Genomic DNA, 24,857 nt, shown 5'->3' with positions numbered 1-24,857 from the left:
ATTTTAAAATATTCAAATAGAAAACAGTTATTTAAAATTGTAAAAATATTACACAATATTACTGATTTTGCTGTATTTTGGATCAAATAAATGAAGCCTTGGAATGAATCACGAATTACATTCTGTATGATAAAATATAAAGATTTCAGTGATCTTCTGTATTTTTTTTTTTTTTAGTTACTACTACATTACTGTAGTAAAACCATGTTTTACAACATTTTATAAAGAGAGTATACAGAGAGTATACCATAACATGATTAGCCTAAATGTTAATAAATTAAGTGTATTAGCAATCATAAATCAAAGAAGAAATTTCTTAGAAAAATGTTATCTAGGTGACGAGGATCACTCGTCGCTGTGTAAGTTCCAGTACGAAACAGCGCGGGGGCGCACCTGTTATGATTTTCCGATGGTAAAAACAAATTATATGTTGTTGTATTACTTATCAATATATCGTTTTTGACCAGCGAATGTGTGCAAATGTGATTTTTTTTTCTGTCAGTCATTACAACGGCGATGGCGCCTGCCGCTGCCGGGATCACATTACATTTTCATCTAGGTTACAAACTAGTTTTTTTTAGCTATATAGACGGAGCGCTCAGTTTTTCCTGTGGTAAAATGCATTTGGCCAAATTAGCATTTTATAAAAGATGAATTGCTACTATCTGCACAGGCTATTTAAGTGTTGGCTATGTATTGGCTATGACTAGATGGCAAATGCTAGCCCTCTCTCTCAGGCGACGTCCCACATGTCTCAGTGAGTCAGTCAGACATCAAATAAATAAAATATGAGCCTTTATAGACAGTGTTTATTAGTACTTCTTCAAACAACAAGATATTTATTTACCCTTCGCAAAACTTTGTTCAGCTCAGCTGTTGTCTACTGAGCGGCTGCTGTGGAACTTCAGTTGATTCAATGAGAGGGGGCGGAGTTATCAGCTTACTGACCGCTTGAGGATCGAATAAGATTTACACAAGCTCGTTTTAAGAACTTTCATTTGGTAAAACAGAAAGATAGACGTAAAGGGTGACCAATAGCAGTGATAAAAAAAAAAAAAAACACCACAAAAAAAAGGGCACTTCGGAGTGTAAGGGCAAAAAGGGCATGTGCTCTGCACAGGTTGAGCCCTACCTGTGCACGTGCCTGTTAAGCACACACATACACACACAGTAGGCTACACCAGCCATAAAAAGTGTATCACTTGAACGAGTAGTTTGACTGATTACAATGACGGCTAATACCACGTTTGTACATTTTTGGACAGTACAGTATTATACAGAAATACTAGCCAATCTTTTTGTGAAGGGGCACATAACGTTACTGTGCTGCTGTTCCAAAATGTCCGCGCACACCGCATGAAATGGCCAAACATTAATATAGTACTGTAAGTAATTCGCTGTTTACGCGCAGTTTAGTGCACTAGAGAACGTCATTGTTGTGCACAGGTTTTTCTAGTTTATAATGGAAAGTATGTGTCGGTGTTTGTTCATTTCGCTGCCAGTGTACACTCATTTATACAATTCTGAGATTGCATCCATCCACTGCTGTTGAGCCCGGCAGCTACCACGTGATGTTTTCGCAAGCTGTATCTGTTGTTAATAGAGCAAACCCTGAAAACAACCATAAAAACAATCCTGCTGGGGCAAGTTTTTATGAATGGCATTTTTCCTTCCTCGACTTTCCCCTTTTTTTGTGAATGAAAAACAACTGGAAACGTACTAGGGAAAGCCCTTGGGATTCTCAAGCCGCGATTGGCTGAAATAACGTAAGCTCCGCCTTCGCTTTTCAAACCTTGAATCTGATTGGCTGGAATGCGCAGAGAGGTTTCATTCATTAGGAAGGACAAAGAGAAGAAATTTGAGCTCTTGAAAGAGAAAATGCACCAATCAAAGTCCTTCCTACAAAGCGAACATCCGACAGCAAGAAAAGCAAGTTAAAGTCAGCAGTATGATTTAAGAAAAGCGATTTTCTTTCGCTCTTTTGGCCACACATCTACGGTATATGCCAAACATACACATTTTCCAGTTGAATTTTTAGGTATAAAATAATAACAACAATAATAAAAAGTATTAAAAAGCTGCCTGAAATAGGCTATAAAATGTACATTCTGCAGTGATTCTGCGCTGAAAATAGAGTTAGAAATGACAAATTATTATAATAAGCTAAATTTATTAAAACAAATAAGTAATTACACTATATATAATCACTGAAACTTAAACGAAATAAAACAATACAGTTTTAATTTCGATCACTTTAGGCCAATGGTGAAGAATAGGCTCTAACTAGGCTCTAAATAGGCTCGGACGTGGCATATACACAAGTTAATTCAGATTCATCGTATAAAATGTCTTCACCCCACAGAATCCTTTACAAACTCTTTAGACAATAGCGTCTTGCCTCAAATGAAGCAAAGAACAGGTCTCGAGCTGTCCAGTCTGTGATTTAGAGGAGACCAGAGTGTGTGTTTATACGCACGCTGGTGGTTTTTTGTGAATGGAGCTCATTACGTATGCAGCCTTCACGCGATCCATTCACAAACTGCTGCTGCCTCTGTTCGTCTTCCTTCCCCTCTCAGTCTGCGTGGATCTCATTAAAACACAGCCTAAATGACCACAAACGGTTAAGGCATGGATTATAAGATGGATGGATATCTGGACCAGCAAGTGCCTTATACTTTAGCTAATGTGAGTATGGCTTTATTCACTTCAAAGCTTCACTGGGCTTCACGCGGAGATGTTGTGCTGTTTCTCTGTCGTCGTTGCATGTGATTTGTTTTAAGCAAGCGCTGCTGCGTTGGAAACTCTTTTCAGTTTGGGCTAAAACCAAATTAAAACGGTCGCAACTGGTCTACTAAATATTCGTTTTCTCCATGTTGCGCTCAAAAGGTAAAGTTGAATCCTTTCAGCAAACGCTTTTCTCAAATCTGAATTCTTACATAAAAGGAAATCAAAACTTCCCTTTTGAGAATACTTGAATGCAGTATTTGCTATTGTAATAGCACTATAAAGCATTTTGCAAAATGCATTTATTCTTGACAGGATCCTGTATTTTTTCTACCTTGTCATAGTGCACTGTGACAATTATCACTTTTAATATTTATTTTAAGATTAAGGTTTAGGTTCTTTATAGTGAGTTTTAAGATAAATATCCATCCTTGTGGTTCTGAAGTTACACTATAATTTTACTTTGAGTATGCATTTTGTACTTACATAATTTAGTTTCTGTTTTGTAGAGGTCGCAAGGAAATGGGCCCCTAAATAGACTGTTGATGGCAACAAAAAGGAAATACATGGACACCGAATTACCCCCTCAGGAATCCGAAGGTAAAGAAGCAAAAATGTTTAAAAATTTCATTTTGTCTATCTTCACCGTATATTTTCATCTCTGTATTGTGAAGCTATTGCATGTCAGAACATTTTTTTTGTAGTAAACAGATGAACAAAAAAGGAAATAAATATTTGAAGCTCGTATGGGAAAAATAGATCAGTGCGATAATGATTTACGTTCCTTTTCAGATCTCTTTCAGGATTTAAGCCAACTTCAGGAGACATGGCTCACCGAAGGTATGCGCCTGTTCTAAGCATGTATTGTGTGTCTATATTGCAATAAATATGTCCCTCTAGTGGCAGTGAGCGAGGAAATGTCACAGGAGGACATGCTATAGCAAGTTCACGCTGCTTGGTGAGATTTACAAAACAAAACAACAAAAAGATTTAGACTGAGGTGGCTTATTTGCTTAATAAGGCAAGACAGCTGTTAGAAATAACTCATGTTTTCATTTTAGAAATGTAATAGGTGTGATAGTTCAATACGGTATTTCAGTCCTGAATTTAAAATGATTTTTTACTGTACATCATGGCAATCACTGTCGTATACGTGTTGCTTTTGTACAAAAATGCCTTGATTGCACAACGCTGCTGGTTACATTTTATTCGGAAAGTCCTGACAAAGGCTCTTAAAGCCTGTACACCCAGGCAAAGCAAACAAACAGCATCAAAGCTGGACAGTCAGGAGGCAAATAGTTGAAATGAACCCTGCCAGAAACAATTTACTGTGTACATGTCAGAGTGTGGAGAACACAAAAGCTGCTCTCAATGAGACCGGGTGGCTGGAACCCCGCTGTTTTGAATGAATTATACATCTGTCCCATTGCGAACCCTTATGTGTATTTTAAGTTAAAAAGCTGAGGTGATGTAAATTGGATTTTAAAAAGTAAATGATAAACACTGATTTTGTCCAGAATGTTAATGCATAATTTTATCTTATGCTTAATCAAAAATTGTGTCTGGTTGTAATTGCATGCAGTAAAGATGACATATGGCAAAAACGAGATGCATTATCTTCATATATCACAGAAGAGTCTTAAATACACATATTATAACACAACAATATTATAAACATTACTAAAATGATTTTTTTATTTATTTAAATATTACATCCTTTTAAAGGAATCCATCAATGTTGTTAATGGGATATTTTAAGGATTTCAAAGGGCATGGTCAAAATAAGAGTTCTCATTAAATTGCATAATCTTCAGAGCAGAACTATCAGCTATAATCATGCAGCGTCAAACTGTGAACTTCACACATCAGTCAGGATACAGGGAAGGCAATGACCATAAACCAGAAACAATAGAGAACCATCCCTGACTCCACGACAAGTACACAGGTGAAGTAGTGCAGACACTTTAGCTATGAAGTTGGACCAGGGATTTTAGTGTATTGAGAGAACAAACAAAGCAAGAAATAACTTTATTGCTCACACACACTTGATCTTTAAAACCAGCCCTAGTTTCCAGGCCGTGAACTTTCCTTTGTTCTTTTCGGAAGCAATGGCTTATAATCAGGCGGTTATGATGAGTAATTCCCCATATTGTCAAAACAGACACTGCTGGAGGGAATTCTGCACTTTAAAGGATAAGATAAAACATAGAAGCAGGCCAAAAGTTGTTAATAGAAAAGCTTGTCCAGTCATGTGAGTATTCTTTACATTTTAAGACAGACCTCCTGGCTCCTCCCAGGATCTGCCGAGCTAAAAAAAAAAAAGTCATTCAGGTTCACTCAAAGAAAAAGGAAACATGTCTCCATGCTTGCACAGACAAACTTTGGTCTTGTGCTGACTTGCATTTCAAAGCCCTTGACAACATGTTCCTGGAAGCTCACTGACTTGAAACACACACACACACATACACACACACACACAGACATACTCCCACAGACATTCACAGACACACGGTCTGATGTGACTATGAATGCGTTCGCATACACACACACACACACACACACATTCTAACTAGACTGAAAGAAATCGAGTTGGCTTTAATCAGCCCTGGAAACTCTAAAAAGCTTGAGGGACTCACATTAAACGGATATATATTTTTTTTATCTGTCTAAAATCGCATGTGCTCCTTTTAAAAAAAAGTTGAAACACGTCTGCATGATTTATTGCTTTATCTGGTGGGCCAAATATTGGCTTTAGCTTTGACTAATCCTTACTAATCCTCCTCGAGGCAGAAAAGAAAAAAAACTTAAATGACTGTAATATAATTACAGTATAGCAACAGGATAAGAGCAGCATCTATGAAATTAATGTAATTTCTTTGAGCATGCTCAAAGGGGCATCAGTACAGTTTCCGTCACACAGGAAGTGCCAGATTATTGTTAAAGAGATGGATTTAATTCTCCTAATGTTCTGGTTTCTGTGTTTATGGACTACTGGCTAAAAAAGAAGAGAATGTGCCCAAGAAAAAATAAAAAAAGAAGTATGTTACCAGTGTCACTGCCATATATGAGCCTGCATGACTAACAGCTATTGCATGTCAGGAATAAAAAAAGAACAGGGATAAAGGGGAAGAACCCAAGTTTCTTTTGCTTGTGCCTTTTATTGAGCGATAAAAAAAATCGAAAATCAAAAGTTTTAGCTTGAATCCATAATTATTATTATTATTTTAGCTAAGGGACACCACTGTACATCACATTTGTATTTAATCCAGGCTTTGAGAGACAATATTTTATGGTGCTTTGAGATGTTGGTGTGTAATAAATCTGAGAACAAGTCTTACTAAGTCCAGAAAATAATCAGTCGAAGAAGAAAAGGCAATATAACTATGGCAGGAAATTCAAAGTCGCTGTCATCAATTTGAATATCCTAGCTGCTTTATTTAAGGACAACTCAGTGTGGCTACTTATATTTATTATTTTAGTCATATGCATAATAACAATGACTTATCAAGGCTTTTGTCCAACTGTACTGAGTGCAGTTCTTGGAATCATATTTCATTATTGAACCAGTCTGCAAATTTACAAATCCACAAAAAGTAAAGTCAGCAAATCCATATATTATTATTAATACCCTTTATGGGATATTATTGATTGTTACTGTACATTATTATGCAATCGGTATGTAAGACATATCCATTGCTAGTGTTTGTGTAGATTTCACCCAGCATGACCTTTAAAGAAAAAGAGTCTCAACAGAATCCATCCACATTTAATTTAACCATTAACACCTAAGAAATTAGTTTACGTAATGTCAGAAACATTTTTCATACAATTGTATGCATGCCAATAGTATGATATTAAAAAAAGATCAAAGCAAACTTTTTTTCTTTGTCTAAGGCTCATTAAACTGCACTCTTCGTCTACTTTCTATTTTCTCTATTCTTTCTCCTACTCCCTTTCTCTTCTCAAACACTTATTGCATGACCTTAAAAGCCAGCGTTCAAAGACTTCAAAGCAGGCGATGAATTCCAGAACACTTCACCAAGCAGAGCTGACCAACACTGTCTGAGAATGTCGTCCAGTTTCTTTTTTCTGTGTGCGTAGGAAGAGACATTTAGTATTAATGCTACGCTCCTACATTTGCTCTCGTCTGAATCGTTTTTTATTCTGTAATACATGCTTACGATGGATAAGCGAGGTAATTGTCTACATCAGCTCGAAAGACTGTAAATCCATCAGCAGGATCCAGCTAGAGTGTTGGTGATGGGTAGGGGGAGGTCATCACTTGTGGACGGACATAGATCACCCCTTATTATGTTTAAATAAGGCCTGTATATGATACAGATGTGTGGAGTTGCCGGATGTGCACGTGCTCCCTCAGATTTTGAGTGAATTTTCTATGCAACATTTGTATCGTTTAGAATTAGGTTGCAGGATTTATGTTATGACATGGCAGAAATCACCCATTTACATCTAAATTTGGTCACTCCGATATGCCCTTGAACATTTCAGAACCTGCACTGGTGATCTTTCAAAAACAAAAAACAAAACAAAAACAACAACAAAATTAAATACGTATCTAATCAATTAAAGTTGACGCAAAGTCAAAGATACAAGTGAAAAAAAAGCAAAAACACAAATACAAAAAGAAGGAGAGAGCAAATTTTGATTCAAGAGTAATAATAGCCCATCTACAATTCATCTGATGGAATTCAGCAGTAATCAAGATATCTGCACACACACACAGTAGTGATATTGATCTGCTGGCCATGGAAGAGTGCTGGCACATGGAAAAGTGGAGGTGAAGGTCACGAGCTGTCCAGAGGCAGTAACTCAGGTTTCATTGGGATGATGAAGGGAGACACAGGCTAAGCTAATGGACAGCCCATCCCTTCATCAAATCACAGTGTCCATTTAGACTCTGTGTGCTCAAGAAAAATGACTTGGTTTGAAAACATATTTTGAGTCGGATTTCTGAGTCAGCAGGGGCAGAAAGAAGGAAACAGGAAATCTTAAATCCAAAAATGTATTTTAACCCTCATGGTATTTTGGGGTCAGAGAGAGACCCCATAAATAACATCAGGTTGTATTTACTATTTAAGGGACTCCATACAAATGTAAATGTATTTTAATGTTTTTCTTTATTTCAGAAATATTTGCCGTAATATACTAAATTATAGTTTAATATAGTGTAAATTCATTATATAGTATTTTTTTTTTTTTTTTACCTTGTGATATTTCTTTTAATTCATTTTTAATTTTCTACAAATGGATCCCAAACAGAAACAGCGCTTCTAGAATCTATTCATATTTCAGAAAATTCCTTTTCTGCTCTGTGTTCAAACATGAATAATATCTGCCTGGTCAGATGAACTTCATAAAAGAATAATTCGTTTACTCCTAGTTTTTATACATCTGTCAATAAATACATTAGTACATGTTTTTAGAATGCTTGTTTGAAAATGTTTGTGGTCTCTGCAGCTCAAGTTCCTGACAGCGATGAGCAGTTTGTTCCTGACTTCCACTCAGAGAACTGTAAGTACATCGTTCCTTTTGATTTACGTCTTATGCATTAACATTAATGAACATGAAACCTGAGAGGGTGAGAGAGATGACAAAAACAAAAAGATAAAGAAGAGGAAGTAGGTTTGTACAATTATTTGTCCAAAAAGTGACTGATTGACAACCCGCTGGAGGCTGAGGCGTGGAGGTTTTCAGACGAACAGTCCTGTTCACAGGCTGTGCGTAACAGAAAGGCATATACATGACCTACTACTCTTACACTGACGTATTTGGATGTTCATACTTAAGAGCAGCTTCCATTTGCATGTGCTTGAAAGACTCAATTGAGCAGCTGAGGAAGCCGGTAAAAGTTCATTCAGCAGTCAAGCACAAAGATTTCCTTTCTGTGTCTGACAGAGGTGTAAATGGGAAAGCAAATTCCTGTACCGCACAACGCAAATGCCGCCTTTTCAACTGCTTTCCTTGTTTTGTTGTGTCTCCTGTCAATGGCGTGCCGGGCTTTGTGGCGCGCACTCTGTAAACAGTTCCTTTTGAACCTTTTGTTTCAGCCATTCACAACATATGGGTTGGGTCTTTACCACGTTGGCGAGTCTGTTATGGTGACAATTTTTTCAAGGGTTGTAAAGTTCACAGAATGAGTCATAGATCTTGTTTTTTTTCAGTAACACGAACCGGGCCGTGGCTTGCTAAAAGACGGAGTGTAGAACACTTATGTGTGCAAACAGCGCCATTCTAGATCTGACCTCCAGTGACAGATGCTCCCCATAACATATTGTTCTTGTCTGTTGTGCAACAATGAGGGGGAGGAAGTGGAGATGAACTCTGGAGCAGGAAAGGGTCATGTCTACTTAACCCCATCAGGACATAACCAATCACAAGTGCTCTTTGCCATTGACAGCCTTTCCTAATACTCACAGAGGAGATGGGAGTTCAAGCTGACAGGCCTGTCACATTAGTAAAGTGCAGCAAAGCTTTGACTGACAGCAACACCCCACCTTTCATTTAGACGTAATGGAGTAATAACTCACGAATTGAGGTCGCTCATTGAGAAAAAGCCTTGAGTTGGCAGGGCGAATGTAAGCATAAACATATTCTCCCATGTTCGTGGTCCTTATGGTGTTGGGTCAGTTTATGCCACCAACTAAGATCCAAACACAGCCTCCTTTCTATTGGTTTAAACTCACTAAGATTATCAAGACATTCAGGTGAGTCAGATGTTTTGCTAAATCGTGCCAGCATGTTATGTTTCATAACCGTCTCTTGGCCTTTTGTCTGTAAACACATGAGGGAAAACAAGATCAATGGAGTCAAGTGCTCGGTTGTTTTGCCAGTCAAGTTGTTTCCCGTCTGGGCACGACCGTGAGCATAAGACTCCGGGATGGAGTGGAATGCCAGATTAAAGAAATGGGGGAGGTGCTGGACATGTTGTTGTGCAACACCTGCACATCTGGCAAATCTATCCCCATCCCTCTCGTTTTTCCACATTGAGAGTCTCCATTTGGCGTAATTCTGTGACCTGTGTGTCATTATTAGCAATGGAACTCAGCAATTTGGTCTCCTTGGTACATAAACTCATTCAGAACTTGGGATATAAATGTGAAGATGACTAGTTTGGCTAGTTAGGGAATCATTAACTTGCTTTAAATGAGTCCTCTAGACTTTAAACTAGACAGCGCTGTAGAAAATGAATAGCCAAAGGTAATGAATCAGAACAAGCGATCACAAAACCTCATAAATTGTAAGAATTTGAAACTGTACTTATTACTGGTATTTATTATTGGTTGAACAGTAACCAATAAATTTAAATATCTTTTGGAATCTCTTTACAGTATTGATTAGAACATGGAGATTTAGTCTTGTTTGTAATGTCACTCAAAGAACAGGATTCTTTCTCCCATTCATGAAAATGCCCAAGAGCAGAACTGACTCCACCCTCATGGTTCCTTTTTCTGAATGGAGCTTTTAACCCCACCCCCATCCTGTTTTGTACCAAAATGTGATAATTTAGGCTGTCTTTTCTCTCCCGTTCTTTCTGTCTCAATGCTGAGTGTTCCAAGATGTGAGTTAATCCTGCAAATGCTGTGTTGTGGGAGCCATTGTTTTGTTTTGTGCCTTGTTGTAATTATATAGGAAGTCGTGGCTATAAATCCAGTTCCAGAAAAGAGAAGTCTACAGAGAGAGAGAGAGAGAAAAAAAAGAGCAGGAGAGATAAAAACACAAGAGATGTGCAAAGGGATTTCGGAATTTATAGTCTTAAGTTTGTTTGCACTTCCGTTAGCTCTCTCGACATGTCTGATATATCATTGGATCGTGCTGCTGTGTTCACCCCCTCGCCCCTCCTCAAACAAAATATGCAGCTCTACAGCGCTCAACTTTCCAAAATACAGCTGCTATGCAACAAAGTCTGCAAAAACATCCTCAAGAGTGCCAAAAATGTAAAGAGACCAGTCATTCTTCCCCATAGAGGGGGCCAGGCTTTCCTCTTTCACTAACTTTTTGCAGTGAAACGAGCCACACGCGTACACACACACCGACACACGCACACATTTAAGCCCCACATTTTTTATGAATGGGCTGGTTGTGAGGGACTGGCTGAGGCAGCACATTAAGAGAAAACGGAATCTCCATTCATGATTTGAACTGACTGAGAGCTCCGCTCAACGCAGTCTTTACTGAGATGTTTTTCTCTACCTCTTTACCGTTTTTTTTCAACCTCTTTCACTTTCTTTGTCTATCTTAATTTCTTTGTTGCTTTTTCTTTCACTTTTTTGCACTCTTTTGCTTTCTCTTTTGTTTCTTATACATTTTTTCTTTCACTCTTTTTAATCTTCTCTTTCAGTTCTTAGCCCTCTTTTGATCGCGCTTTCTTTCTACTAAATTACAGTATATAATTATTTTATAACGAACTATTTCAATTAAGTTTTTTTGCAACATTTTTCTTAGTTTGCGTTAATTTTTAAATATACAGAACTATTCAAAAGTTGGAGTCAGTAAGATAAAAAAAGATATTACTTTTATTCAGCAAGGATGCATTGATTATTATTATTTTATTTTTATTTTTTTTACATACAATCTTTTTTCATTAAATGAAAATGGTTCTTTTGAACTATCTATTCATAAGGAATCATAAAAAACCCACATTTTATTACTATCACATTTATTGGGAAAAGTAATGTTAACAAATACAGTCTCGTTGGAAAGTTTAACCTTTGTTTCTTTTGAAAGTTTGAAGTTTTAACCTTTACAAGAGGAGCATTTGTCGAAACCGGCAGTGGCAAAGGTTTAGAATGTTTTTGTAGGTGGATAAATGCCGGACTATAAGTGACAGTAAACAGCATCTCAGACTCTTTAAAACATGAATTTGGAAGCTTGTGCTCTGCTATGCTTTTGGAAGAAGCTAGAATATACTCTTTAGGTATGGCCGCTGAGGCACTGAATCGACAGCAGTGTGTATTTTACTGCATCGGTGAGGACAGAAGCAGTGGGGCAAATACTCTAAACCTAGCCAGGAAATTGCCTTTCTCCCCCTTTTCTTCCTTTCTCCTGCTGATAGAAAAGAAACTGAGGCGGGGGCTAATGATAACATAGAACACATGTAACATAACATACACGTCCACACACATCAGAGACTTCCAGTGCACTGCGATAGACAGCGTTTGGAGACACATAGTCTCTTCAAGCTAAATAGTGCAAGTCATCGCTTGTCTAAATCACTTAGCTCAGTCCATTGTTTCAGCATAATCTCACGTCAGTTCTTCTGAAATGCAACGGGCCACGTCTCGTATTGAAAAAGCAATGATGGATGTATTGATCCAGGGTGATCTCAGAACTAGATTAGGCAGCAGAAGAAAAAAGCTTGAGTGTTTCTCTATCTCTCTCTGTATAATTAAGATATCAGCCCAGATGTATTTCTCACCGGCTTGACAGAAATTCAATGAGCAGGTGTTATCTCCAATCTCTCTTTGCATTCTCTTTGCAGTAGGGTTCATTATATAATTTCTGCAATGATCAGAGAAATCAATATATGTATTAAACATTAAGAGTGGACTGCAATATATTGAGGGCTGACGAATGTGAGGTTGAGAGTTTGATTACTCTTTAGACATGAAAGCTCACATAAAACACTATCATGTTGCGATGGATAACATCATTGTATTGCGTCATCCACCTTTCGCATTTTCACTTTCGTACAGTTTTGCCAAAGTGAATTTTTTGGTAATGGTTAAAATAGCTTAATGATTCATTTTTAAAAGATGGATGGTGCATTTCTTTTATTGGCAAAGAACGTCATGCGGTTTCAACGGAAAAAATAATCCAATCATAAATGGGAACTGATACCATGTTGTTAACAGAAACTGGTCATATGGAAATTCAGACCTAGACCCAACGCCCCAACCTACACCCAATTACAACAGAACATTTAGTACATAAAAATACTAAACATTTTAAGCACCCAAAAGTGTGTTTAAAAAAAAGAGCACAAAATTTAGCTTAGATACACAAGACTCTGTCTGATCGTTTCTACTTATCTTGTTATTCAAGTTTGCAAACAAATCTAGAGCTACCAATAGCTGAAACTCAAAGGGGAAGTTACTGAGACTCAGAAGTAACAGTCAAACCCAAGCGAGCAGAGTACTATTTTTATGGAAAACCCCTGGCCATTCACCATCGGAGAGAGGCCAGAACTTCATTTTTTGTTTGCGTACCCTCGCTTGCTCTCTCTTTCATTCTGTTCGTGTTGACATGGACACCACATGTCCGCCATGTGTTCCTGAACTGTGCTGAGATGATAGCATTGATTCAGCAAAACCTCTGGCTGAAAGAACAGTCCTTTCTGTCATCCACATCTCTCCCCAGACTTTCCACTGATCATTTCAATGATGATGGATTAACAAAAGCTTCTCAAACCAGGAAAGAAAACCTCTTAGCTTCTTTTCTACTTAAATAAATAAATAAAAATCCACAAAAAGCCATGAAAGAAACCGCTCAAAAACAATGATCTCTGTAATGCTCACCAAGCCATTATACACAATACCAAATGTTTGGAATCAGTAATACTTTCATTCAGCAAGGACACATTAAACTTTGTGACTTTTTGTTTTGCAATCATGTCACTTTTATTTCAATTAAACACCCGATGTACGTCCTATGACAGGCTGTACTTAAAAAGAAACAAGCTTTGAGAGCCGTGTTAAGTGGGCTGCCCAAAATCAATACTTCCATTTCAACCTTTAAGCCATTCAGACATAATTGGCATCCTGGTTGTTCTTATTGATTTGTCACTGTTTGTCTTAAATGGCCAGTGGGACGCCAGGTGGCATCTCTTCACTCACTCTCAAGTAGATTGTTATCATAATCAAAAATCTGATTTTATCACGACAGCAGCTCAAATATCAAACACTTCCCATCACACCAGACTAACACAACTTTGTTCAGTGTTTTTATCAAACGGTCTTTGCATAAAGACTTGTTCTGTTCAGGATTTGTGTTTTTTTGGGATTTGGATTTGTCTCACTGTACCTTCTGAGTTTATACGGTTGGCCTCAACCGTAACTGTCATAAGATGAAAGTTTCCAGGATGTGAGCCTGACATGAATATACAATACTGTCCAGATGATCAGTGGAGTTAAGCTTTAACAAAGCTGTCCTGCCTTAACAGTGACTGAAATCTGGCTCACAGTTTCGTAAATGGTACTTTTATTCAAACTAAATTGATTAGTGATTACTTGTACTTTGACACACTTTCTTAGGACGATCCCCCAGAGCTCTCTGCAAAGGCCACCATACCTCCATCTGTCACAGCTGGTGGATCTTTTTTTTGTTTAGCACACAGGCTATCGGGGTCCTGAGATTTGTTTGGGGGAGTTGACTTGAATGGCCCTCTGTAATGATCCCCTACTTCCTAAAGCACTCAACCATGACCATCACCTTTCACCCCTTATCATCTCCACTGAATCGTGCTATTTACATATGTAAAGTCCAGCTCCCACCTCTAGCCCAGCCTGTCTCTAAAAGCACATCCTGAATGGAGACACTCTTGTCATTTAGGTACAATGCTCCTGGTTTTCCACACTTAAGATGTAGCTTGAATGGAGGTGTGAACGGTAAATGCACTTGTATGTAAGGACAGCACTATTTAAATCTACAGTATATTTTGGCAGGTTTATATATAGCCTTACATGGCAGATTACAATCACTAGAGGTGTCAAACTCATTTTATTTGTAATTTTTTCCAGGTTTAAATGTCTAATAAACTTTATGCTGTCTTCATAATGGTATAAAACAAAAGAGAGCACAAAGAAAGTAATAATTTCACTATTATTTGTAACAAAAAATGCCTGCTGATAGCTGTAAATTCTAAATTCATACATGAATCACATAAAACCAAATGTTTAAGTAAAAAAATTAAAAAAAAACATACGTGGTCCAAACTCTCTTACATTGGCCACAGGCCACCCTTTCTTTCTTTTTTTCTTTTTTTTACCCTTCCTCTGATCTACACTCTTTGAAGATAATAAAGTAGGCGTGGAGTCCTTCCAGTGAAATCTAAATTAAATGTAAAAAATGATGAATTCCTCTTTGGTATTAAGCGTTATAATAAGGCCTCTGGCAAACTCTCTTTCCTAATCACTGACTACCTACTTCAAGAGCCAAGAATATCTAAACACAGATGTTACATTACACATTAAGGATCTCAACCCCTATCCCCCACTTTTTCCCAGAAACAAAACCTAAGAAATATGAGTTGCTTTAGAGAACAGTGATGTAACTTTCACACGAATCTTAAAGAGAGAAAGCAGAAACTGAGAGCTTTGGGCAAATTGCACCAAATAAAGTACAAGATCTTCCTTTGTCACATCACTGTTTACACGAGTGCCATCGGTCTGTAAACTCGAGGAGATTTGATGACAGATGGCTGTGTCTTGATAATGTTACACGTTCCCGAAGTGTCCTCCTGAAGCCCTCGTTTGGTCCTCCATCACATTTTAGAGTATTTAGAGTAAAATGATTCATTGCTTTAATAGAGTGGTTTTAGTGGTTCTATATTCGTAATGTATTTGTAGAAGGCCTTGCAGCCTTATTGATCAAATGAACAGTCCATTATTAAAGCATAGCATTGATTTGAGACTTAAAATGTCAAATCTATACATTTTATGTAGACTCGTTAAAGAGGAGAATGCTTAAGAATCACTCTTTCGGTTCATATTTCAACTCTTTCTCTTTCGATTTGAGTATTGGCTTTGAGGGGGCGGGGCTTGTGCTGAAGCCCCCCCATTTTTTCCCCTTGCTATTGTGAATGAAATATGCAGTTACCTGAGCCTGGGTTTCAGCGTTGCCTGTTCTGTCAGGTTTGCGCCCACGACAATCAACACATAAACAGCCATAAACACAGAGCTGCTGCTCAGCTGGAAGAGCACAGCTGCTGCTGTTTACCCTGAGCGGCCCAGTAAAACATCCTGTACCGTGCCGTCTTTGAGCCCGGCTGCTCTCCTTCAATAATAAACAGCACTGTAGTTCAGACCCAGACCCCACGCATGCTGGGCGACTCCTCTGCTACTCCCTCAGCTAAATGCCAAAATCTTTAAAAGCTGGGCTGGAGATACTGAAGAATACACACACACACACACACACACACCTTATGTAAATGACCAGCTGCTGATGTGTTCTGATAAAAGGCTTACTCATTTAATCACAACCATTTAATGTTTTTAGCAGGTCTGTGCTTTTAAAAGTGTTGAAGCAAAAAATCTGGAAATTTGAATTATGAATCTAATGGACAATAATAATTAATCTAAAATGGTAAAGTCCACTTTTAAATGTTGATTAATGGAAGTAAAAAATGTGATGCTAGTGGATGTTTATGTCTGTAATTGTTTTAAGTTTTACGGTGTTAACTGTGGTTGAGTAAAATGATCACGTTTGCATGATCTACTGCCCTCACTATAGCTAAGGACAAATCAAGCCCATTAAATTATTTGGAATAAATGTGTATCTCTATACTGTTGTTGTATTTTATATTGCATGTTTATTGCATGTTTATTGCATTGAAAGTGGTTCATTAATAAACCTGTTTCTCTGTGTACCACAGCTGTAGCATTCCACAGCCCGCCTGTGAAGATTAAGGAAGAGCCTCAGAGTCCCGGCTCAGACCCCAGCCAGTCTTGCAGTCACAAGCAAAGCTTCAGCTACCCCAATGGAGAGCAGTGCCTTTACGCCAGGTCAGTCGAAAGCCGGATGCTGTTCCTTGATGCCTCTCATCAGATGAAGACACTTTCATGGTGTGAGCAGGTTTCACCTTTAGCCCTGTGGACACAGAAATTAGATTCTTAAAATACACATTTCACACTATAATGCAGGTTTCTTCAAATCAGGCCCTGGGAGGTCCCTTGCCTGCAGAGTTTTGGCCTGATTTTGTTTGAAATGACGTTAGACTGATTCGTTCTTCAATTACACTTGAAGTATATCATAGCCACAATCAAGGACACCTGATCAAGCTAATCAAGGTCTTCAGAGTTACTAGAAAATTAGTCGTAGGAGATTTTTATCTTGAGCTAAATTATGCAGGGCAGTGATTATAATAAGTGCAATGATGCTTTAATCTCTAAAATATACCTCATATATCACAGAAGTGTATTTATGTCCCGTAAAAGTCGTTTTGAAAACATCTCAAATGATGCAATGGGTTTAATTGCATTCTGTGGTACAAACAACATAAAAAAAAATGAAAAAGGCAGACTTGTCTTGCTTAGGCTGATGTCACCATTTATTTAATTCAATGCAACTAACATTTTCAAACATTATTATTTGAGGGTCAGAATTTGTGTAAATAAATGTATATAATATTATAATAGTATATAATAAAGAGTAAGAATGCATGTTTGGGTCAAATGTAAAACAAAAGTCTATGCACATACTTTTCTGGTTTTAATGTGACCTTCATTTAAACAGACAGAAACAAAATCTACTCCTGAGACATAAAAGTGTTTATAATCGAAGAGACATCCATACAAGATTTCATGCATATATAAGAGGAAAGAAATGCATCGTTGACATTGAAAGTGTCTGTATGCCCTGTAGTGCCTACGAGCAGAAGAGAGCGGCCGTGGGAGCATCAGCAGGAGGTTCTAAGAGCTCTTGTCCAGGGACACCCATGTCTCCTATGCAGCATTACTCCCCAAAACCAACAGTGGGAACTCGGCAGGAGTCAGGGTATATGAATACACCCACCGTCAGCCAATCCCACGCCTGCCTCAGCCACAGTTACCCCATGAACCCCAGGTAACAATAATGATAAGCAATGTGTAGGTTTGTAAACTTTCAAGTAGAGATGCATGATATATTGGTACAGTTATCGGTTGAAAAACTACAACCAGCCATTTTAAATACAAGCGAATCCGTATGGATATTTAAATGTGCATGCCATAGCCTACAGATAAAGCATACTTGCATTGCAACAGCATTTTTAAGATCCTATCTTTCTTAATCAAGGTCTCATTTTTCCTCCCAGTTCCAGGTTCCCTTCCGGCTCTGCAGAGATGTGCCCACCATTCGCTTCCCAAGGCCAGGCCCTGCAGCGCATGCATCCTGCCCATGCCACCGGGGGCGGAGGTGGTGGTTATCTTCGGCAACACTCTGACCCCTGCTTGCCTTATCCTCCTCAGCAGAACTTTAAGCAGGAGTACATGGACCCTATGTACGACCGAGCCGCCCACATGGCCGGGCCACAGCATCAGAGGTTTCCCCCTGCCCATATGATGGTCAAACAGGAACCCACTGACTACACTTACGAACCTGGTACGTGAGTCAAAAGACTGATGACACAAAATGAATTGATTTGCTTTGAAGTGTTGTCTCATCTCCTCTCTTTTCCTGCAAAAATCAAACCACATTAGGCCACTAATGTAAACAGTAAATTGCTCGACAAAACCAGAAAGTATTTTTTTTAAAGAGATGCTGTTTGTTCTTGTCCGCTTCCACATCCACTGACACTTTACAAAGGTCTCAGAAGTGTTTTTTGTACTTCTGCCCGCTCCTGCTCCTTCACCCCTCCTTCTTCTGCCTGTGTTCTTTGAGAAGGAGGGAGGCATAGGAATTTCATTGAGAAAATGGAGGGCACTGGAAAGACTAGAATCCCCAGCGGAGCACTCGCGGGTGTAGGGTTTCAGCAGCGGCTTCCTTTTTCTGCAGGCAGATGAACTCATAATGGAAAAATGAGCGTAGCCTCAGTAACCTGAGCCCTTGCGCTGGCTTCGTCGAGCGGGGTGGGAGGTGGGGGGGGGGGTTGTGTTGTAGCCGGGGGGGCTCAGGCCATATACTCACAACACAGGCGAACTCACCTCCTCCCACTCGGCTTTTGCATCTGACACAGGGTCGAAACAAAACACCCTGCTCAGGTCCAACTTATCAGTGTTCTGTGAAAGACTACAAACAACAGTGATCTAACAAACAGTGCACATAGATTAGTAAAAAACTAAGTTTTACTATTTCATCCGATTCTTTTAAATGGAAAAAAAGGAAGCACAACCTTTTCAAGGTTCTTTCGTTTCCTTCTAGTTGGTACTGCATGTCCAGTGTTGTTATTGTAAACTAAGACTGTTAAAATGAATAATTAACATTTCCATAATTGAAATAAAGCACATAAACATAAATGTAATATTATGACTTAAATAGACTTAAAAATTAGAAATGTTCAACTAAGTTGAAGTACAAAAATGACTAGAACAAAGATAAAAAGAAAACTATTAAAAATGAGAAAAGCACTTAAATGACCAAAACTTAAAAATAACAACTGATGCTACTTAGCTCAGATTCATACGTGCAGAAATGTGGTAACTTCGGATGAGATAGTCTGGAACAAAAGGATGTTTGTGTGAGGATAGAGTGCCCTATCTGCCATGGAGTACAGCATGTTATCAGTAGATTCATCCCTGCCCAGGCCGGTGGCTGCCGCTCTGCTACAGAACAAAACAGAGAGAAATATAAGCTAACACAACGATAAGAACCCGTACCCGACACTTTTGTACAACATGCTGTAGGGCTGCATGATTGAACCAAAATAAAACGAATGGCATAGTTTGATTATTAAATCACAAAGCCTGTGGTTTAAGTAAATAAATATATGCATGACACTGTGTTTAATTACACGTGAGCAGTTAATGATCCAGTGTTTTCAACATCCTAGAGCAGCGCACAGTTAACGAAATAAATAATAATTGCGCGTGCTGTGAGTTTGGGTCATATTCAAATGGTTTTGTTTTTTTGTACAATATTACAATAGTAATACTTCGTATTATGTTTAATCTTACTAACAATTCATAATAATCATCTTCATCATTATATATATATATATATATAAACAATTACATATTTCCCCAATCGTGCAGCCCTACCTTGCAATTAATGTTTTATAAGGGATCCTGTGACTGTTTCAGTTGAAAATGGAACTGAGAAAATTCCAATCCAGCAGCCCTGTCAACAGTTTCATTAATGAGCTCTACGTATGAGAAAAGTGCTTTAGTCCCTCAGAGCTCTTTCTCCCCTGTGACCCCTTATCACGGCCTCTGCCACTGCATTCTCCAGCCATGAATCATGACTCCACTTCCCAAACAAACTATTTCTCATTTATACAGTATAAAACGAGAGATGGAGAGAGAGAGAGAGAGAGAGAGAGAGAGAGAGAGAGAGAAGGAGTGGTACGACCGTTATAAAGCTGATTCTGGCTTCCTGCAGTTCTGTGTGACTGTTTAAGATCCACTGCTCTTTACTGCCTAAAAATAAAGCTGGAGACAGGTGATATTATGACAAATGACTTTATGACAAATAGACCTTTCGTCCTTGCAGCACTCAGTGGCAGAGGTTATCAAATCTGCAGATGCACCAGCCTCACACCGTACAGAAATAGTGCCTAAAGAGGACCAACCATGATTAGCTCCGCTCTCAAACCCAGTGAGCTGCCTCACTGCTTACTACCTACATAGGCAGCATATCCTAACCACAACATAACTTCATAAGGAAATAATTATGAATAGTGAGCAACATTAATGTTGCATTAGACTGTGTGTGAAGAATATATGCAATGCTGCCTCCCTGCTAGAAGGGTGCAAAACCGGAATGCTAACATTTAGCTTTTGCTCCGGAGACCTAAAATGCTTCCTATGTAGGAAAATCACTATGGGTTTTGGAACAAAGCAGTGGACTTTTCACCAACGGGAAGCATAAGTAAAGATTATCAGATCATTTGCACGCATCCATCACTGAGGGACATTCGTTTGTGTTTTCTCTGCAGATGTGCCTGGTTGCCCCTCCATGTATCATCACAACGAGGGCTACCCCAACCCACAGCACAACAGTGAAGGTAAGGACATGGTTTGTCCATCTAGAACATGCAGCTCTAGTATAGTTTCACACACTCACAGCACGTCAGTATTGGCCAGTACTGTGCGGTCACCGGCTAACCAGGCCAGAGGGTCTGTGTTTCTGTTGGCATGGACATTTGTTTCTCCCTTGCCTAAAGAATTCCAGGGTAAATATTACTACTGGAAAAGACCGGTATTTTTCCTGGAGTGGAGAAAAATAATCCTTCTCTCCGTTAACTGCATTTGCCGCACCATTTTGGGCATTTTCAGTTGTTAGCTGATCTCTGTAATAAGCCATTAGATACAGAAAATTTGGTTCAATTTGACATAAGTGTACATAACCGCATAATGATAATCATCAAGAATCCTTGTTTCCCATAATAAGAATTCATGGATATCAATGGAAAAAGAGTTACTGTATTCATACATCTCAATTTGAAAAGTCAAACAGGAAAATGCTTGTTATTATTAATGACTACTATTAATACATTAGCACAGTATAACTCAAGTGGATTGTCTTGGTGTCCACTTTCAACTAATAATTCCCTTGTCCTGTCTTACTAGGTTACATGTTTGAAAATGATTCCCGAGTTGTTCCTGAGAAATTTGAAGGTAAGTCTCACTTGTCCAGGTAGGACAGGTATTAATTTCAAATACAAATAGCCTGTTCAAGTGCTACAACATACAAAAATGAGAAACAGTATTAATACTGTGGGGCCCAAAAGTCTGAGGATCATTAGTGAAAATGTGTTCACTATAATATAACGATCAGAATGGAAAACTGAATTGAAAAATGTATTTAAATCTCGAATAGAAATCTACACAAGTTTGTGTTAAACCTGATTATTAGATTCTCGAATATGATTACAAAATACATTTTGAATTTTTGGTGTGGTCTCCCCACTCTCTCAGGTTTTGAGATATAATTACTATTTATAGGTGAATTAATGGACAATCTCTTTCCCCTGAGCTCAGGTGAGGTGAAGCAGGAAGGGGGCGGTGTGTTTCGTGAGGGTGCCCCCTATCAGCGCCGTGGCTCACTGCAACTCTGGCAGTTTTTGGTGGCCCTCCTCGATGACCCCGGCAATGCGCACTTCATCGCATGGACCGGCCGTGGCATGGAGTTCAAACTCATCGAGCCAGAGGAGGTAAAAATTGGGCTTTTAAGAGTTTTTAGAAGGCAAAATAGGTTTTTATATCCAGAAAACATTAATGGCAATGGATCATCCAAAGAACTAAGATGTCAGTATGATTATTGGGAGGTTCGGATCAATTCGATGCAGTGTTTATTCAGCCTTCACAAACTATAGAGAGAATAAACAATGGGTTTCAGAGATTTGCTTGCAATCAGCTCACAGTTCCCCAGGGTCTAAGAACTCATCCACACGATGCCAGTTTTCCATTAGCTGCCATGCATTATTTACCCCACTTAACAGCATAGGGAAATAAAATGGAGAATGGCTCCATTACCAAATATTACAACCTTCCATTTTGCCCGGAGTCTAAGCACACCGCAGCGGTTGAGACAAGAGCGTTAACCTCCTATTGTCTGTGGTCAGTAGACAGCTAAATGGCATGACTCAGCAAACTATCATGCAGAGATGCATCCATCAGTTCTGCCCAACTGTATGCATGAATCATTCATTACAGCCAAAGTTTTACTATCACAATTAAAGCGTACAGCTCTGTCGAACACGAAACAATCTGTTCCTTAAATGTCAGCAGGCCCACAAGTTTACTGGCCCAAGATGGAACAACAGTTTTTGTTTTTTTTTTCTCAAGGGCCCTCATGTCGATCCTTGAAGTTTAGGATAAAAAAGTATTTCCTCTAGGTTTGACAACTAGCAGTTTGAGCTGTGCGCAGTGTGGTGTTTTGGTCAGCGTTTAGTGGTAATTTGGTTGTATAAAAGGGAACTGCATTATTTTGTGGGGACTCGCCCTTCCTTTTCAAAGTTCAGTTGTTGTACAGTCACAAAGGGCCTCTTGTGTTCAAATCAAGTCACTGCAATACAGTCATTTCCTGCTCTTATGGTTTGTATTATGTGCTATTGTGACACTCTAGGTGGCAAGACTCTGGGGGATGCAGAAGAACCGTCCAGCCATGAATTATGACAAACTGAGTCGTTCTTTGCGCTACTATTATGAGAAAGGAATTATGCAAAAGGTATTTCATCACTTATTTTATTGTCTCCTATGCAATTTTTTCTTCACTTCAACACTCACGTTCGGTTGAGATTGACATTACTCTATATTTGTGGTCCCAAATTAATAATAATAATAATAATAATAATAATAATAATAATAATAATAATAATAATAATAATAATAATAATAAATAGCCTAATTCCAAAATGCATTTTTTTTGTATATTTGCTTCTGTCTGGTTTCAGTTTGACACCAGCAAAAACACTTAAAACAAAATACATATTAAATACGATAACTCAAAATTGTCAAGGTGTGTACTACTTAAGTATGTACAGTATGTGTCTCACATGAAAAGTATTTGCTTTTATTTATAAACTTATATAAATTAATTTAAATAATTCAACATATTTATTATACAAAATTATTTATTTTTAATTACGATATATGCATTTAATTTTCATTTTTATTTCTAGGGTGTCGAGTTAACTGCAAACAAATACATTATTCATGGATGACCTCACAAGTCATGATGTATCAACCTAATACAACGTTAAGCATGTTTTTTGTTAAAGATGTTAAAAATTAGATTGGGGACACAAACAGAACATGAGGGTTATAATTTTTTATTCAAAAAATAATCAATATTTAACTTTCTTTTTTTTCTTTCAGGTGGCTGGTGAGCGTTATGTTTACAAATTTGTGTGTGAGCCGGAGGCTCTGATATCCCTGGCTTTTCCCGACAATCAGCGGCCAAGTCTGAAGGCAGAATTCGAACGCTATGTCAACGAGGAAGACACTGTGCCGCTGTCTCACCTTGATGAGGGGGCGTCTTATCCTCCCGAACCAGCTGCCACAAACATGGGCCCTCAGTCCTACACCAAAGGCTACATGTACTAATGCCATCAACATTTTCCCATGTCCCCCATCCCAGTTTACTCGCCGCTGCACCTATTGCACATGCCCACCCCATCCACTTGTATATAAGGCTATGTTTTTTTGTTTTGATTAAATTAATCTCATTAGGGACTCTGCATTCCTCTCACTTCTGAGGCCTATCTAATCTAGACACAGTACTGTGGTTCAAAAGATTGCTTAATAAAGACCCAATATTACTACTATACCATGTGAACAGTCTCTTGTTTCTTATGTTTGCAACAAAAACAAAATGATCCAGAGGGCGAGATAGGATCCAAAATGACAGATCCAACTTCTCCCACTTTACATATCCCTAAACCTACCAGTCTTCTCCCCCTGGATGTGGATGTAACCTCAACCCTGGATCTTGTGTACTGCAGCGAGGTCTTCGGTGCTGACAACTGATGCAGTTTAATAGAGAAAACCTATTAATGAATGAATAGCAGTTCTAAATATATAAACATTCTTTTTGCACAAAATGAGCTAAACTCAAAGACAATTGTGTAATGTAAAGCAACCTCCGGTATAAATCTTAAGTTCTTAACATTTCTTTACCACACATTCAAGTGGCGGTGTAATGACCTTTAATGAAGCGTGTTAAAAGAAATGTATACAACGTTATTCGTTCTAGAACTCTAGTGAGACGGAGGCCTTTTACACAGAACAAGTTGTTGTTTTTATTTTGTAACAATGTACTGCTTTTTTATTTTTCTAAAAATGTGCTCGTGTCTTTTAGAGAGGGGTTTTAAAAAACATTTAGTACACACTACACTTGAGGTTTTGCGGGGTTTTTAACCGTTCCACTGCCCGAGTCCCGCGTTTATCAATGCAAAAACGCGTTCTGTGAGAAAGGTCCTCAACTTTCAAAATAATTTTTACCTGGCAAAAATAAGCATAGTAAGCTCTCAGCTCCCTTCAGCGACAAAATCCGTATTAACATTCTCAAACTGATGTTCACCCTCTCCTAATTTTTGAGGGTTTTTTCCCTTTGGCTGTGTAATCCATTATTGACAGGTGAGAAATAGTTAGCAACGTCCTCAGGAACTGCTCCAAGTCCATCTTCCGCGCTCTGAACTCCCGTATACCATGCCATAAATATTTACTCGCATAGCATCTTTAAATAACAGAAGCTTGGAATAAATGTGTAAAAGAAAAGCATGGTTTGCCTAATTAAATAGCGAGTTTTCATTTTCTTAT

General features: G+C 38.4%; 1 protein-coding gene across 1 annotated transcript; it reads left to right on the top strand.

Annotated features, from left to right (window-relative positions):
• Positions 1–2,628: 2,628 nt before the first annotated feature.
• Positions 2,629–23,863, top strand: etv4 (ETS variant transcription factor 4). The gene is made up of 12 exons (XM_026276282.1): positions 2,629–2,685; positions 3,234–3,324; positions 3,517–3,564; positions 8,203–8,256; positions 16,334–16,463; positions 17,323–17,523; positions 17,753–18,039; positions 20,531–20,599; positions 21,165–21,212; positions 21,576–21,748; positions 22,663–22,764; positions 23,415–23,863. Exons 1-12 carry the CDS (start codon positions 2,629–2,631, stop codon positions 23,640–23,642), a joined length of 1,488 nt encoding a protein of 495 aa, XP_026132067.1. The 3' UTR covers positions 23,643–23,863.
• Positions 23,864–24,857: the final 994 nt, after the last annotated feature.

This window comes from Carassius auratus, chromosome 12 (assembly GCF_003368295.1).
Source record: "Carassius auratus strain Wakin chromosome 12, ASM336829v1, whole genome shotgun sequence".
Taxonomy (NCBI): Eukaryota; Metazoa; Chordata; class Actinopteri; order Cypriniformes; family Cyprinidae; genus Carassius; species Carassius auratus.
This window is presented reverse-complemented; position numbering and strand designations above follow the sequence as displayed.